Below are 18,508 nucleotides of genomic sequence, written 5' to 3' on the forward strand. Positions count from 1 at the left end.
TGTTAGAACTATCAGAAAATCTTCTCAAAAAGATGTGCCAAATAGGCCCTTAGGCTTTTTGATTTTTTTGATTGCGCTCGGGCCTAATCCTTAGATAGTTAACCCCGCTCGAGCTAGGTCTAACCTTATCTTAACATGAGTCTGGTTCAATTATATACATGTATAGATGCATATATTGACACATTTGCATGTATGTATACATGCATATATGCATTTTTTTAAAATAAACCATATATATATATACATGTGTATCAACTTTTAATAATTGACAAATCTGAATCCAGCTTAGGCCTATCCTGACTTTAGGCCCAAATTTTAACATTAGGCCTGGGTAGAGATAAAAACTAGCCCAGCCCGCCCAACTTGCACCCCTGGGAACATCTCCCGATATATGTACATGGGAGATATTTCCCATGAGCAGTTGGATGCCTTGCGTACAGATTTTCTGCTTGTAGGAGATTGGGGCTCTAATTATTCTACATATGGGAACAAAACATTGGTATGTGCATTCTTTATAACTTGCCCAGTCTACCTTGTTTATAACCCATTTAGACTTATTTCACTAGAGTTTTTAAAGGAGTGTGGCAGCAGTGTGCTTCTTAGATTCATATACGATAAAAAAAAGACTAGGCTGTGTTTGACAAGTCTTTCCGTGCGGGTTTTGGGTTATTTAGAAGTTCAGAAGTCTGAATTCTGGGCTTTTCCCATAAAAGATGCCAAGAGCCCGAATTTGGGCTTTTTCAGGAAGCTTCAAATGAAGTTTTTAGTCTTTTAGCACCCGCCCCGTCTTCTTCGAATGTGTGGCATGATGCACACGCTTGGGAGAAAATGGGTTATCTTTCCACAAAAACTATTTGAATGTGTAAGTGGGACCTATCAATGGTATGTGGGGCCGACATTAGGTATTATGTGGGATTCACCTTACAAAATGTATGTAGGCCCCACATACATGTCCACACATGGAGCCACATGCATATCCACCAATGGCATGTGGGGCCCACCTTGTAAAATGTATGTGGGCCCTACATACATGTCCACACATGGACCCTACATATATGTCCACCAATGGTATGTGGGGCCCACCTTGCAAAATATATGTGGACCCCACATACATGTCCACCAATTGTATGTGGGGTCCCCCTTAAAAAATGTATGTGGGCCCCACATGCATGTCCACCAATGGCATGTGAGGCCCACCTTGTAAAATGTATGTGCGCCCCACATACATGTCCACACATAGACCCTACATGCATGTCCACCAATGGTATGTGGGGCCCACCTTGTAAAATGTATGTGGGCCCCGCATGCATGTCCACATATGGACCCTACATACATATCCACCAATTGTTATGTGGGGCCCACTTTAAAAATATATGTGGGCCCCACATACATGTCCACACATGGACCCACATGCATGTCCACCAATGGCATGTCGGGCCCACCTTGTAAAATGTACATGGGCCCCACATACATGTCAACACATGGACCCCACATGCATGTCCACCAATGGTATGTTGGGCCCACCTTGTAAAATGTACATGGGCCCCACATACATATCCACCAATAGTATTTGGATCCCACCTTAGAAAATGTATGTGGGTCCCACGTGTTAAATGAAAGATTTGTTGGCCCACACACAAGACATTCATATATACATAACACATTTTTTATCACATTACCAAACAGTCTTCTAGCTTTTATGGTCTTTTGTGAGATCTATGTAAAATATTTCAACCAAAGAGTCTTTAGTCTTCCAAAATCTATTTACAAAAGCTCACATTGTCTTTTAACCATCAAATCTTGTAATAGATATTCTGGAAAAGACTTATCAAACAGGCACTAAATTTGGGTCTTTCTATAAGGGCATAGAGGTGAGGTGGTCTATACTCCGAGCTCTAAGGAATTGATTAGGTGACTAAAACGGAGATGAAAAGAGAAGAGAGAGAAGGAAGTGGTTGGACCCCCAAAGGGGTATAGCCTACATACCCTCTCGTGAGGGAATATGCAAATGTAGTTCACCAGCTGGAATTCTGATGAGAAGAGGGAGAATGGTGGATGGGTGCATGGGAAGATGGGAAATGATTGATATGAATGTGTGTGGGTGTGTGTGTGAAAGAGAGAGAGAGAAAGAATAGGCTGACAACAAGGTGATGGGGCAAGAATGGTTCCAAGGCCCCTTGAAATGAATGGAAGCACTTATTTATAATTTTTGGATGCACATTCCATAATTTTTTTAAGTTATGCTCTTCCCATTTTACCCTCTTATTCTAGAATGCTCCTTTCACACATTTAAAACATGTGGTTAAATATTTTTCTAGAATTATCTTGTTAATTTTCATATTTACCCTTTTGTAATTTAAATCACATGTTAATTTCCATTCTTGAATATGCTTAGCAGATTTAGTTCTACAATGTTCATTTGCACATGTTTATTCTTATCGAAGAATGCTTTCTTGGTTTCTAGAATATTCATCCCTTAGCGTTGAAATGTTCAACACTTACTAAAATGGTTCATAGTGATCTGGGTTGGGTCGGTCAAATTGTGTGCCACCCTCTTACACTTTCTGCACATATGTCTTCTAGCCTTACCAGCATTTGGTTACTAAAACAGAAAAACCCTATTTTCAGTCTTCTAAGCTTGCGAAAGCCAAAAGACTACACAAAAGACTTGCCAAGCACCACCTAAATTATTTTTTTGTTATTGACCAAGTTAAATTTTAGTACAAACATTTCTAACAAATACGTCATGGTTTGATGATGATTTTATCCTTCCCGTTTTTTCTTATTAGTGATACCAAACTGTATTTTCAAAATGTGAGCTGAAATCTTTCAATTAATATTTATTTAGTCTAGCCATGATGTTTCTTATCAATGGGTGCATTTCAAAATTTAACAAATTTTCAAAGCCAATTCAATCCAATTTCCCTACAAAGTTTGCCTAGGTGTAGAATAAAGGAAAACATTATAACTTTTGGAGATTCAAAAGGGAATGGGTCACATGGCCTTGTATCAACATTTTGTTCTTGTGTGTACTTCACCTATCCTAAGCTAATAAAAATGGTTGTTCAGCATGTACAATATATTTTGTTAATTACTGTATCATTTTTTCTTGTGAATATTTTAAAAGTACCAAAATCCCCCTCCCAATTTGTGTTTGGTATTTTTCTTTTCCTTCTTTCTTGTTTCTCATGGGTGAGCAAATGCTTGCCCAAGTGGCCAATACCATGCTTGCTTACTACAATAGCTAAAGTCATTCCTATATTTTTGGAAAATGACTATTTTTCCCTTCCCTTCAACCTCCTCTATTTTGAATAGTTTTTAAATTGGGCTAGTCAATTTAGTTCTTTTCTTTTTCCTACCCCCAGTAGTAGTATCGGTACTAGGGTGGGAACTCCGACAATTTTAGTAGCATCCATATCAATGTTAATGCTATCATGTTGCAACTGAATATCATCGGCATTGAACATGCTAGAGAATTGGTTTTGGGAAGAGCTAACCATTTTTTTTAATTCTAAAAAATAAAAATTAATTTAATTACATTCACCCGGATTATTAATTCAGAATCTCAACTTGATTTCAAAGGTCGAAGCCTCCACGTCTCCCAAATTACTATCTTGAGATACTTAAGCAAGCATTCTTATTGAAACTTGGAAAAAGTCGAGACTTGAGAATTGAAGAGTAGAGAGAGTATTAAGAGTATGAGAGAGTGTATGAGTGCCTGAGAGTATGAGTATGAGAAAATAATTGTTGAATTGGTGTGGTGAGAATGGTGGAGAATTGGGCTATTTATAGAAATTAAAAATAATTCAATTGCCCAAAATGCCCTAAAAGCTAGTTGTTTTTTAGTTGGTGGGGGCATTTTCATCAATTTTCCCCTCCAAAGCCAAAATACAAAAATACCAAGGGTCTCCAACAACTAGTTCCTCGGGCGAGCCATGTTCAGCCTGTTGCGAGCCCACGGGCGACACGGTGTCAGCCTGTGGACATGAAACCCTTGGCCCACCACATCCCACATGATTGTGTTGTGCTTGACAGTCTGGCACGATCTGCATGTCATTGTGCCAGGCCGGTGGAAAATCGTGCTAGGCCGTGGGCGGCACGACTCAATTTACAGCTTTGTTTAGAATGTATAGGTAATAAAAATAGTTGTTCAGCATATACAATATATTTTGATAACTCGTCTCATTTTTTTTCTTGAGAATATATAAAAGTACCAAAAAAAACCCACACCCAATTTGTGCTTGTGATTCTTCTTCTTCTTCTTTTCATTGGAGAGCTAGCACATGTCTGCCCAAGTGGAAAATACCACCCTTGTGACTATAATTAAAGTCACTCCTACATTTACAACAAATGACTCTTTTTCCCTTCCCCTCAACCTCTTCTATGCTAAATAATTTTCAGACCGGGCTAATCAATTTAGTAACCTTCTTTTTCTTTCCCATAGTAGTAGTAGTAGGGGTGGGAACTCTAACAACATTGGTAGCATCCATATCAATGTTGACACTATCATACTGCAACCGAACATCATCAACATTGAACATGTTAAGGAACTAATTCTGGGAGGAGGAGCTAACCATTTTTTTAACGGTAGAAGCCTCCATGCCTCCCAAATTGATAACTTGAAATACTTAAGCAATCCTCATTCTTTTTGAAACTTAAATAAGGTTGAGAATTGGAGAGTAGAGAGAGTATGATTGTGTATAAGAGAGTATGAGAATTGGTGTGATGAGAATGGTGGAGGATATGGGTATTTATAAGAATTAAAATAATTCAATTATCCAAAATACCCTAAAAACTAGCTATTTTTTAGTTGTTGGGAGGGGTATTTTGGTTATTATAAAACCATTTATTACTTTACCCAAATGCCCCCCCAAACTAGCTGTTATATAGCTATTAGGGGCATTATTTTCAGTTTTTCTTCCTCCAAAGCCTAAATACATAAATACTCCCTATAGTTGTTTATAGTTGTTGGGTATTCTTGTAAAAAAAACCCTCAAAAAGCAAAAGCTAGATGTTGGAGGGGGTCCCAACGGCTAGTTTACTGGATGGGAAGGTTCGACACACGACTCTAGAATCCTTGAGGAAGTAATTGCTAGACTAGAAGTATAATTTTCTGTATGTACCTCCACTAGGTACAATGCAGATGCAAATAACAACTTTGAAAAAAATTATACTTCATTCCATAATATCTTTACCACTAAAATTCAATGAAGGAAAGTATTGCCTTGTTGATTTGGGATTTGCCAATGCACCTAGATTTCTTGCTCCTTACCTTGGAGAGCGGTATCACACGAGTGATTTTCGGGGACATAGTGGTAGATTAAGATCACGTAAAGAATATTTCAATTACTCTCTCTCTCTCTCTCTCCCAATGCATAATGTAATGGAGCATTGTTTTGGTATCCTCAAAGGCAAATTCCCAATTTTGAAAAACATGTCATGTTATGACTTGAACTTTCAAGGTTCATAGTCATGGCATGTTTCATAACATACAATTTCATTAAAAAGGAAGCACACATAGATGTGTACATTAACAAATAGGGGAGAGAGGACATGCCATCAGATGAAGATGATAATTATGATGAAACCAATGATATTTATAATTTCATTAAAAAGGAGGCACACATAGATGTGTACATTAACAAATGGGGGAGAGAGGACATGCCATCAGATGAACATGATAATTGTGATGAAACCAATGATATTGGTGGCGGTGATGGTGGTATAGTTGATCAACTAGTAAACATGGAGATGAATGTAATCAGAGACTAAATTGCCAATGTACAATGGAAAAGATACCAAAGGAGTCATTGATAGTTGGTTTCACAAAGTAACTAGTGAATTGAACTCATGTTGTGTTTCTTCGTTTCATTTTCATAGATTACAACTTATTGGATTTTATGTTCAATTGTTTATCATCCAAAATTACTTTGCAGAGAACACATGGCTAAGGGGATATTTATACCAAATTGCTCATATGGAAAGGGAGAGAAGACATTGTTTAGATACATAGTGGTCACTAAGACCATCAAAGTATAGAAAGTGTCAAACCAACACTACACGGACGCCTACGATGAATCCATAACTCATTGCACGTTTGCGATGAGTTCATAGCTCATCGCAAATCTGCGGTAAACTCATACCCGGGACAGGTCACGATGAACTTCGACTGGCGCGAATCTGCAATAAAACTTAGACATGCGCGAATCTACGGTGATTTATAAGATGCACGCACATTTGCGATGAACCCCGAACATGCACGGATTTGCGATGAACCCCGAACACGCACGAAGTTGCGATGAACCCGACACCATTACAAAACTACCACTATTGAAAAATTCATCTATAGAAGCAGCCATAACTGCCTCTAAAAGCTTAAAAAATGCCTCTAAAGGTTATATAAGGCGGCTAAGTAGATGCCTTTAAAGGCCCTATCGCTAAATGTTTTAGAGGCGCTTGGTTGAGCACTAGAGGCGGATTATAAATCCGTAATCCGCCTCTAAATTGGAATTTTAGAGGCACATTCGACTGCCTCTATTATACTAACGCTAAAAGTCCTATATAGAGGCAATTAAAAGTGCCTCTAAAAGCTCAATTTAGGCCTTGTTTGCTTTTCTGTAAGTTACTTATTCAGGTAAATGCAGTTACTTGGGTAAGCCAAGTAAGTGTATTTACCCATGTTCTTTTATTTCTCATGTAAATAAGGCAATGACCATTTTAGCCATAAAAATCCCTTATTAAAGGAGCATTGTTGTCCCATTCAAGTGTTGGCAATTTTCCCCCTAGGTGGGAAAGTTATTTACCCACCTAGGAGATGGGTATCACTTACCCGGAAAATAAAAGATGGGATTCTTTACCCGGAAAATAAAAGTTATTTACCCACCCGAGTAAGTGATACCCAGGAAAATAAACTTTCCCTGGTCCCCACATAAATCTGAAAAAAAAAAAAAACATGGGATTCTTGGTCAATGTGAACCAAAATCCCATTGACCAACTTTCCCCCCTCTCAAAATCCGACAAAAGAACGCCCCCTTAGAGGCACATATGAACGCCTCTAAATAATTTTGCGGCAATTTTATGTGCCTCTAAAAATAATCTAAGAAAAGGAAAAATATGTATGCTTTAATATTTAGAGGCACTTTTTGGCTGCCTCTAAAGATATATGCTTTAATATTTAGAGGCACTTTTGGCCGCCTCTAAAAAGGTTCATTTTTTTTAAAGTGCAATATATTGTGAATATTGCTACATAAAAATTCCAATTGATACACCTGTATGAAAATATATATAAAATCCAAAAACATACACCTTATCCATAAAATTCCAATTGACTTTCATCATCATTTAAAAAAAAAAAAAAAAAAAAAACACAACAGTGAACCCTCATTATATTCATTCTTCCTTTTGAGTAGATGTCTTCTTTTTTTAACAACCTACAAATCAAATATAGAGTAGTCCATAAGAAATTCCTCTTAACATCTCAACAAAAAATGCTCTTTGTAGTCTTCATCCAATCCTTTCTTCCTCTACAACTTGCAAAGAAAAGCAACAAAAAGAAAAAAAAAACAATGTAAATAGGTATAATTTTTTTAAATTAATAGCTATTGACTATGTAATCACATATAGCAACAAAAAATGAAATAAAAATAATTAAATGTAAACTTGTAATATTTACCAAATATTATGATACTTGGATTATGTTCCTACAACCTAACCTAAGGGAAAACCTCCTGGTGTCAAATCCCTAAAAGAAAAATTGGACTACCAAATATTATGATACTTGGCCCTTGTTCTAACACAAATCCCTAAAAGAAAAATTGTTGGGCTGTAGCTGTCTAATTAGCACATGACCTTAACAAAGCTGTAAACCTATGACCTTTGGGCTGTAGCCAGATCTAAAGTGACCTTTGGATTGGATCAATTCGATCCAAAATATTTATTAGATTGGATTGGACCTGGTCCATCCATAATTGGATTAGGTTACCGGGAGTGGTGTTCGAGGCTGGTTTCGACTGAAAAAAAATCAGTAGATAGGAGGGTTTAAGGAGGTGGGTTTGGGCTGGTTTTATGCTAATTTTCTATTGAAAATTGCAGCAGCAACACAGGTTACTGGGAGCGGGTTTTAGGATGGCTTCTGCTAAGAAAAATTCAGCAGATAGGAGGGTCAATGGAGGTGGGTTCAGGGCTGGTTTTGCACCAGTTTTGTGCTACAAATTGCAGCAGTGGCACGGGTTACCGGGAGCCAGTTTGAGGTTGGTTTCTGCTAAGAGAAATTCAGCAGATAGACGGGTTAAGGAAGGTGGGTCTGGGGCTGTTTCACACTGATTTTCTGTTGCAAATTGCAGCCATGGCTCGGGTTTCCAAGAGCAGATTCAAATCCGAAAACTTGCTGCAAAAATACAACAGGTGGACGGGTTGAAGAAGGTGGGCTCGGGGCTAGTTTCATACCAGTTTTTCTATTGCAAATTGCAGCAATGGTATGGGCCACGGCTTTCGGGGCTGGTTTTCAGCTCTTAGATGGGTCGAGGATGATGGTTTCAGGGGTGGTTTTCTGTTGCAAAAATACAGTAGATGGAAGGGTTCAAAGGGTGAGGTTTTGGACTGAGTTTGAGTAGGTTTTCTGCTGCAAATTGCAGCAATGGTATGGAGGTGGGTTCGAGGCTGGTTTTGCACCAGTTTTCTGCTACAAATTGCAGCAGTGGCACGGGTTACCTGGAGCCAGTTTGAGGTTGGTTTCTACTGAGAGAAATTTAGCAAGTAGACGGGTTAAGGAAGGTGGGTCTGGGGCTGTTTCACACCAATTTTCTGTTGCAAATTGTAGTGATGGTGCGGGTTTCCGTGAGCAGATTCAAATCTGAAAACTTGCTGCAAAAATACAACAGGTGGACGGGTTGAAGAAGGTGGGCTCGGGGTTGGTTTCATGCCAGCTATTCTATTGCAAATTGAAGCAATGGTATGGGCCACGGCTTTCGGGGCTGGTTTTCAGCTCTTAGATGGGTCGAGGATGATGGTTTCAGGGGTGGTTTTCTACTGCAAAAATACAGTAGATGGAAGGGTTCAAAGGGTGAGGTTTTGGACTGAGTTTGAGTAGGTTTTATGCTGCAAATTGCAGCAATGGTATGGGTCAAGGTTGATAGTTTCGGGGTTGATTTCGTGCCAGTTTTCGGTGGTGGGTTGCAGTGGTTACAGGGAGTGAGTTCAGGGGTAAGACCTGCAAAGAAAAAAGCACTCCAATGTATGCATTCATTCAACCATTCCACCCCTAATGTCCGAGAGTACCTCCCTCTCATCATCCATCCATTCCAAGACCACCATTCAACAAATTCGTGACAAAATCCAATGCACAATTTAAACTCTAAAGTTTGAAAATAAAAAATCCAAGTTCTTACCTTATCCAAAAATGAGAGAACAGATTCGAACAGCACTCCTTTTTTTTTCTCTTATGTTCCTTTCAAGCTATTCCCGCTCCTCTATCACATAACCTAGCTTCCTCTGACTGCACGATAGAAAAAAGTGATAGTAAATATTTATATTTAAAGAAGAATATGGCCTTTAATTACACAAAATATCACAAATAGAAATGTGGCTAGTGGAGAAGACATATTAGGAAGAAAAATGGTAAAACCATAAAGAAAAATCAAGTTTGGAGGTCATCCAAACAATGCATGGAATTTTCTTTTCTTTAAACATTTCTCCCCTCCCTTATCTTGAATAACGAGCCTATATTATTAATTTCTGAAAGTGATTTTAGTGAATAAGTGAAGGTGATACTAGGGTCCTAGCATGTTTTAGTAATGTAAATTTAGTTTCTATTATTAAGTGCAAAATAATTATATTACAGTTCTTTTTAAACAAGTTTGCCATTTTGTTCTACAAAATCTCTTTCATGGTGAATTGTTAGAAAACTCAACTGTAATTTTTGGGCTATGGAAAATCTTCTTCTATTGAAATATCTATTTATTATTTGACTTGATATCACTATTGCTCAGACTATGCAAATAGAACTAAGCTATGCTTTACTAATCTTTACTTGGTCTATGGAACTAACAGTTGGTCCCTAGCTCAGGTTAGCATAGGTTGTGTGGCACAAAATTTTTTATATTAGGTCTCATTCAATCTAGAAAAATAGAATCAACCCATAAAACATTCTATAGGCTTCATTTTCTTTTATCAATAAATTTCTTTTTTATTTATTACCAAAAAATACTCAGACACCTTATTTTTAAGTTCTTATTTTAACTTCAAAAGGATATTTCTTTCTTTAAGTTATAAAAGAATCAACATATAGAGAATTACAATTACAAGAAAATCACATCAACCATGGTAAAACTTAAAAACAAAAAATAATGATCATAGAAGTGAAGACCTAGCAATTTAAACAAATTTTTACATTACTGCAAAAAGTGAATAGGAGTCAAACACTGTTGCAAATAAGAAGCCAAATTTTGTAATGGTACTTCTATTGAGCGGTCGAGCCACATCTAAAAAAAATAAAAATAAAACAATGCTGCAACACCAAAAAATAATTCAAGTTCTATAAAGTCCTGAAGGATAGATAACCTCCTCAACCTGCTTACTCTGATACTAACATTTGTAGATAGGTATCATAGAAGACTAAAGCAATCTAAATCCTGAACTAGTTGATACCACAGAGACAGAACATGCAACAAAAAGATTAAAATAGTGCAACATCTAGCATTTATCAGGAATTAGTTATCCACACCAAAAGCCTACCCAATAAAAGGATTGTACCATGAAGCATGAAACTAACAGAGCGACATATGAGGAGCCACATTTGAGGCAAGTGCTACCATAGATGCATGCACCTATAAGTATAATTCTATATTCAGTAGTGACAAACCCCTAGTTTGCAACAGGACCCCAAAAATGAGTTGTTTTGGGACCTACAGGACTATTCCACAAAGCTCAGAAAGCCATTTAAAATTAATGCTAGTTAGGTACCTGTAAAATGGTTTTAGTTACAACACCAGATGGTTAAAAGCTGAAGATAATTTATGTAAATAATACCTTCAAAGTTAGAAAGCTAAATGAGTTGTTTTGGGACCAACAAGATTGCTCCAGAAAGCTAAATGATAACTGATCAAAGCTAGAAACATGAAAATTATATAACCTCAACTTTATCATGATAATTTCAATTAAAACCAGATCACATAAGAAATGCAAAGGAAAACCAAACAAAGAAAACTTGAATATAACTGGAAAAGTTAATAGAATTTGCTAACTACTATGTTGTTTCTTATACTCAAGAAATTAATAGATTATTGCAATGACAAGGAGAAAAGAAAATCTTAGCCAACCACAACTACAAATTCCCACCTATTCTGAAATCTGAATCAGCATCGGGGAAGACAAGAAATGCTCAGCATTTCATTTGATAATTCTGTTATTTTTGAAATCTGAATCAGCATAGGGATGGTATTCCACATTCCTTTTTCCTCCAAAGCCCTAATTTTCCAGCAACATAATAGGTCTTTGACAGATTTCGGCATGATCCAGCAAATCCCCATAGCACTTAGAAAGTGATCTCACACCTAGGCAGCAACTAGCAAGATGGCACCAACTGACAAGATGAACTTTCTTCTCTTCCTCCCAACCTTTCCAAAGGAACTTCTTTTGCAGATTTTCTAAATTCTTTGCTACCTTAGTTGGGATAGGGAAGAGGGATAAGAACGATGTTATACAAATTATGTATGGTACTGGCCTATTAAGGAAATGACTCTTCCTCCATGTAAAATAAATAATTGTTAATTCTTTCAAATACATGCACCAAAATCAAAGGCTCCAAGTCCATTACAGACTTATGTTTAATCTTGAAGGATGTAATACAGATTTATGAAATTGTTTCACATTGTAAAGAGTTTATTATAAATACAATTAAATCAAACTATTTTAAAACAATTCACAAATTTAATCACTATTGTTATGTCCAAGTAAAACCAAAATATTTGTGCCATCACAAATAGATTGCAATGTCTAATAATATAAAAATGTTTACAATATTATAAGATTTTTTTCTCAATTCTCATAATACCTGTTTGAGGAGGCTTTCCCATAGTAGCTTTTGGCTCTGCAGGGTGGGCCCCATACGAGTAGCGTATAAGCAATGTTTGGTGAAAAGTCTAGAATGCCCAAATTTATTGTCCTTCTTTAGCAAAAAAAAAACCTTTTTTGTAAAGCTTATTTTAGTGGTTTTACCAAAGGAGATCAATGAAAAGCATCTCAACTAGAACTTTAACCCTCCTAAACAGACCAATAATATCAATTTTAAAGCATCCTACTGTAGATGTTACACTTTGTATAGAACTTTAGTTTCTCAATTGCAATTGGACATTTAATTCAAATACTTTCTGTTGATGGATTATACAGATGGTTGTATTAAGGGTGCCATTGCATTGCAATGGTTGTGCAAGAAAAGTTGAGAAACACATCTCCAAGATGAGAGGTATGTGACTGGCCTAGCTCACTTTGGATGATTTCTCATCTGTTTCCCTGATTTAACAAACTGGTCTATAAGTGTAACCTCCTATCAGGTGGACTTGGAGAACAAGGAAGTGGTTGTAACAGGGGATGCTCTTCCCTTTGAGGTGTTAGAGAGTGTCTCAAAGGTCAAGAATGCAGAGCTTTGGGAGTTCTCCTGATTGAAAGATCATACCAAAAAGAAATTATATACTCAGTTAATATTGACTCACTTGGAAATTAATTTGGTGGGTTCCCATTCACTAGGCTTTAGATGGGCAAAGTATAGATAGAAAGGCAAACAAGGCTGTGAGGATTAATCAAGTTCAGTAGTTTGTAAACACAATGTCTCTCCTTCCATGTAAGCTTTGCACTGATTTGTGTGCTTACTATGTGTTGTACTATCTACTAACCAAACTAGTTATTTGATGACTAGTGCCCAATTTTGATGTATTCATTTTCACCATTTGGCAATGACAATAGTGAAGTTGGAATTGTAGCAATTTTCCAAACCAGAGCTATATTAGATCAATGGATGTTTGTATATTGATAGAATCAAAATTACAGAGGTATGTTGAACTTTTTTTTTTGTGAAGATTTTTTTTTGTGTATGAGGAAAGATAAATCTCTCTCTCTCTAGTTTTAGTTGCCTTATCACCTATGATGAATGAATGCTTTACTTCCTTCCTCCTGCACATGGAGGGACATATCCTCTGTGAAACTCTTTAGTGCTCATGTCTTTTCTCACTACCTAAACCCACTTCCTAATTATCCAAGCCCCAATAACTTGATATTTCCATTTATGATTTCTCTTTTCTCCCTATACCTTTCTTGTTCAGATTCTGAGCAAATAATTAACAAAATGAATGAAATAAGATCACATCATGTCAATTCATTGAATATGCATGTATGCAATCAGAACATTAAGGAAGTTGGGCATATCCTTTCCATTTGCAGTTGATAGGTACAACTCAACTGTAATTTTTGGGTTATGCTAGATTCACTGTAGATAGAGACAACTGGATTGTATGATAAAAGAAGCAATGGGGCCATGGCCAAATAATGCCAATTATCTACAAGGAATTCCTGCAACTCTGTTTGATACAGAACCCTTGATGGAGATTCAGACAATCTAGCACATTCCAGTTAAGGTTACATACTAGAAATCTGATATGTCTAGCATTCTCAGCCTAAAGATATACTAACATATATAAAAGACACTCCTCTAGTCAAGTGAGACGTATCAGGCAAATCAGAATTTACAAAAATCATATCTCTTCCCATAGCAAATTTCCTAAATGGGCCATGCAAAGGTTCTCTTATGGAAAGGCTATCAAGGGATAATAACTTAACCTCCAAGGATCCCCTTCCATGTCCCTTAACCATTTAATGGTGTTTTCTGAATCTCCTACATCATAAAAGTAGCAATTAGGTGGGTTTTCATCAAATTTTACAAGAGGTTTTGATTGGTCAAAGTCTTTCTGGTATCATGTCTTTCCAGCACCAAGTAATAATATCTCTCCCAATTTGTGGTTAGTATTCAGTAATTTTCCATGCACTCTATTGAAAAATTTGTCCCCAAATTTATGGTAAGTATTAAGTAATTTTCCAATGTACCCCCTTTATTAAAAGGTCAAATTAAAATTTAGAAAAAATGACGAAGATATATGTGTGGTATTTTATAGAAAATTTTCTCTTCAAACATTTTTTAATTACCAATAAAATTAATAATGAAAATGTCAGAGTTAGAAACCATCTTTTGTAGATTAAAAAAAAAGAGTTAGAGCATATAGATAGAACCTAATTATTTTTTCTTTTATGCAGGAGGCAGGAGTACTTGGTAAATTAGGGGATATTTAATTTTCCTTCTAATTATTGGTACTGTGTCTTATTGGAGGTGTGGGGTTGTTATGATAGCTATTTAGAGTTTCTCACAAAAATAAGCAAGGTTTCAAATGTCTAATCTATTTTAACCAATAGACTAATTGCTTACTAATCTCCTTTGAATCTTTTCACAGGCCATCCCAGAATGATGAATTGGTCAAGCTCTCTTCAAGAGCAACATGAGAAGTTCAATCTGATTGAAAATCACAAAACAAGTACATCAAATCACCAATCAGTAAAAATGTGTTGTTTTTGCTGACATGGAAGCCATTTTTGGTTTAGAAAACAAAACCACTCAAATTGTCCAACACCCCCTTAATGTATGCCTTAATATCCATGAGCTTGGCTAGAATTACTTGTGGAAAACAAATAGGTATTCCTCCTTGCATTGCCTACATTAATTTAAAGAACAAGAACCAAATTAGGAAACAAATATTAGCAGCATACATAGCTTTTCCTTCTCAAAATTTTAATTATTTTGGGCTTAATGACCACTCATTGGCATTTCCTACTCATATTATACAGATAAATCATAAATGTTAGTAAAGTCAGGTAATTAGGTGTTATGATTTAACCTTCAATTAACAAGAACAATTTCCATGCTTCTGCAAAAGACACAGATGTATGTTCTGCACCGCTTAACATACCAGCCATGCAAATGCCTACTGATTAATTAATAAACAACCAATACTGTCTGACCTTCTTGGGATTGGGAACCCTAAAAATTGGATAATCCACTCACCCATTATGAAGGCTATTTATCTCCAACTATCAATCGATGTGTTGATTTTGTAAGTAAACTCTAGGACTTGATAAATCCATTAATTTACCACAAAAAATTATTAGCTGTAGAAACACAATAGAGCTGTTTAGAAGCTCTTATAAGAGAGACCTGACGACTTTATTCAAATATGAAACAAACATTTAAGCAGAAAGATCTACCATGATACAAGGAGAATAAAAAAATAACCTTACTACTTGTGAGAAGGAGTTCTTCACGGTGATCATTCTTCCATGAAACAACCTGCCCTCCATACAAGATAACCTGGATTTGTAAAGGAGAGAGATAAATAAGAATCGGTGCATTTGCAGGGAAAAAAAGCATAGAAAAGGTAAGACATTTCTATAATCTAACGAATTGCCTATACAAAACATCTATTTGAGATTTGAATGGCAACCTAAAACTTTAAAAATGAAGTCCGGATTAAAAAATTAAATTCAACAATTAATGATGCCAAAAGTTCTAAGTCAATTTGGAAATTCAACCACCAAACATTGAATGCCAAAAGTTCAGACGCAAGCCTATGAGCTTTTAGGATACATAGGATCTTGCTCCTAGTTATACTCTTGACTTAGAGCAATACCATGAGAATCATGAAGAATGAAACCGATCTGAGAAAATAGGAGCATGTAAACAGAAAACACACAACTGCAAGTTTGTGGGCTACAAGAATTAACTAGAAGCATGTAAACAGAAAACACACAACTGCAAGCACAACAACCTAACTCGTAGGCGTTTCAAATCACAACAAAAGAAATAAAACCATGAGAATCTAAAAATCTGTACAAAAAAGTACTCTAAGTTTGTGTGTAAAATAATAAAATAATACCAAAAAAATTCATCCAAAGTATTCATCTTATCATCTATCACCATGTGAACTACCAATTGACCCCTTTTATTTGATTGGATTTAAAAGGAGGCATTTGGGTTTGGAATGAAATGTGACCTATTTGGCGTTATATATAGGTGTAGGGGGTGGGGGTGGGTAGGCACTTAAGCTTGTTTGTTAGTCCGACCCTAAGGTGTCCTGTTCTTACTAACGCTATCTCGGAACTTGGAAGGCATGTGAGGAAAATGAGGGTTTTTATTTTTATTTTTTGGTAACTAAATGGGGTAAAAAAGGAAAAAATAAATCCAGCTAGAACGACTAAAGAAACAGATGCAAACAAAGAGATAAAATCATCTTTTTGTAAGACGACATTTAGCGAAGTAGGGGTCGAAATATAAAAAAAACGATGAAGAATGAACCAAAAGAGGGTGGAATCCTCTTGTACGACAGAATCGATGAGGATATACCCTTACCGCGACTGTGCATACGATCCATGGTGACGACATTGGAGTTGTGGCCCCTATTTACCTTTCACTTCTCTTTTGAGTCCAGTAGAAACCAAGATGTAAAGAGTAAATTGTTTGTTTGAGAGGAAATTTGATTGTTGCGCGTGATGGCTTTGGGCGCGAATCCTTAAAATAGTGGCTACTTTCTTTGGTCCCACCGAAAGGAAGGATAAAAATATATTATAAAGGCATTAAAAATTGCCTTTGCCTTCTTTGACATGATACAGAGGCAGTTTTTAAGGGCCGCCTAAGGCCAAATGCCTCTAACCGTACAATAGATCGGAAATAAATGCTAGTTATATATGCATCTTTAAATTATGTATAAGGGTTTAATGAAAGTACGTCCGCCAAATGATGATGTTACCCACGCCACGTCAGTATAATAGGGCCACACACGGAGAGAATCTGAAAGGGATATGATTCCCTAATAATGATTACTTAATAGTCAAACAAAAAGAAATATCTATTTTCGTAACAAAAAAGATCCCATTTTTTAACAGGAAATAACTTCTTTGATAACCTTATCTTTCTCCTTATAAAAGGGGAAGAACAATTCTTCCCCAGAAGGAGAATACAACTTTTATCTAGGGTTTCTCACAAGGAAGAAACTCCCTCATCTCCTTTCTTCTCTTTTCTTCCCCATAACCTCTATCTTCTCTGTTGCCTTCTCTAGACTTTCGAAGACTTGACTGTTTGCCAATGAAAACACTATCCTACCTACACATTGCACATGGCAAAAACTAAAGCAAACTATAGGCATTGGATTTTACGTTGCCCAATGAAAGGGAATCATAAGGGTTCCTTCATTTAGGCAGGCCAATACCTTGATGTACGCTAAATGCCATCACGACTTCACCTTAACTTGCCAACTTCTTCCAATGTTCAAGCACAACATAACAATGAATATTATGCTCTTGTTGCATGTTGTGATTGCAACATAATTTGCTTTATTCTATAGGTTTGGCTTATGGTGACATTATTGATATTTAAACTTCTAATACGATTCAAGTTGGTGGTGTTAAACTAATAGACCATTTTTCATTGCATGTAGTTGACTTCAACATTGTTATGAACTCTTTGTGATGTCTGTTAGACCGATGGTATATTTATTAAACTAGCATATGTCACATTGAATAGGTTCATTCCAAGATGGCAAATGTTAGGTTACATTATTTAAAATTTATTTATTGCATTTTTTAAGTGGTATTAGCACATGGATGTATTTCTACATCACTTTGCTAAGTGATTTGGGGCCTGTTCGTTTGCTCTAAAGTCTGACATCTGAAAGTGCAATAATTACATTAAAAAGTATATTGGTATTGGTGAATTTTTCTTTCCTCTGAACTCTGAATGCAAAGAATGTTGATATAAATTCTGAATTCTTAAAATTATCAAATATCCATTTTGACCCCAACATGAGAATATTTGTTTGCCTTTTTTTGAGGGTATCATTAGAAAACAAAAGTTGTATGATTGCACTTTAAGAGATACGAGATAAAGAGGAAATGCACAACAATTTTTCTCTTAAAGTTAAAAGATTCTTCTTAAGATATAAGAGTTAAGAGGAAACGAACATGCTCTTATTTAGGTGTCGTTTGGTAAGTCTTCTTTAGAAGATCTTCCGGTAGACTTGACGGCCAAAAGATGATGTGAGCTTTTGCATTAAGATCTAAGCAACTTGAAGACTGTTTGGTTAAGGCATGTCTTTTCGTGCGAAGACAAGTTGAAAAAAAAAAGACGAAAGTCTCCATTTGGAGCTTCCCAAAAATAACATGAAACGGGATTCCTGCATCTGTTCAGGGTTACGGCTTTCGGCGACTAAATCTTTTCCCAACCAAATGGGAAAATACCAAAATACAGGTTGTCAGACTTCTAAAAAGCCGATAGCTCGTGCAAAAAGACACGCCAAACAAGGCTATAGATTTATCTGCTACTCATCATGCCCAAGAGTTAGAACAATTCACTGGGCAATCATCCGTTTTAGGAAGCTCTTGTCATCATTTATGGGGGTGTCAATTGGATTGGAATTGGTCC

General features: G+C 36.4%; 1 protein-coding gene and 1 long non-coding RNA gene across 18 annotated transcripts; one reads left to right on the plus strand and one right to left on the minus strand.

Moving 5' to 3' along the window:
- Positions 1-7,253: 7,253 nt before the first annotated feature.
- On the minus strand, positions 7,254-16,581 carry LOC104601958 (uncharacterized). 17 transcript variants are annotated; one of them, XR_016077076.1, is made up of 8 exons: positions 15,969-16,358; positions 15,329-15,403; positions 15,101-15,204; positions 14,651-14,750; positions 14,468-14,551; positions 11,335-11,658; positions 9,387-9,493; positions 7,254-7,523 (listed from the first exon to the last, which is right to left on the minus strand). It is a non-coding gene; the product is annotated as an uncharacterized LOC104601958 (long non-coding RNA). The 17 variants fall into 17 exon arrangements; XR_016077077.1 differs by lacking the exon at positions 15,969-16,358 and adding an exon at positions 16,442-16,581 and having other exon boundaries at positions 14,468-14,750; XR_016077087.1 differs by having other exon boundaries at positions 7,254-7,529; positions 14,468-14,750; positions 15,969-16,361.
- Positions 12,170-14,461, plus strand: LOC104601957 (protein SODIUM POTASSIUM ROOT DEFECTIVE 1-like). The gene is made up of 2 exons (XM_010265478.3): positions 12,170-12,464; positions 12,533-14,461. The coding sequence occupies exons 1-2, from the start codon at positions 12,385-12,387 to the stop codon at positions 12,654-12,656; spliced, it is 204 nt and encodes a 67-aa protein (XP_010263780.1). The 5' UTR covers positions 12,170-12,384; the 3' UTR covers positions 12,657-14,461.
- Positions 16,582-18,508: the final 1,927 nt, after the last annotated feature.

Source organism: Nelumbo nucifera, chromosome 6 (genome assembly GCF_055504915.1).
Source record: "Nelumbo nucifera cultivar China Antique chromosome 6, China Antique-T2T, whole genome shotgun sequence".
NCBI lineage: Eukaryota > Viridiplantae > Streptophyta > Magnoliopsida > Proteales > Nelumbonaceae > Nelumbo > Nelumbo nucifera.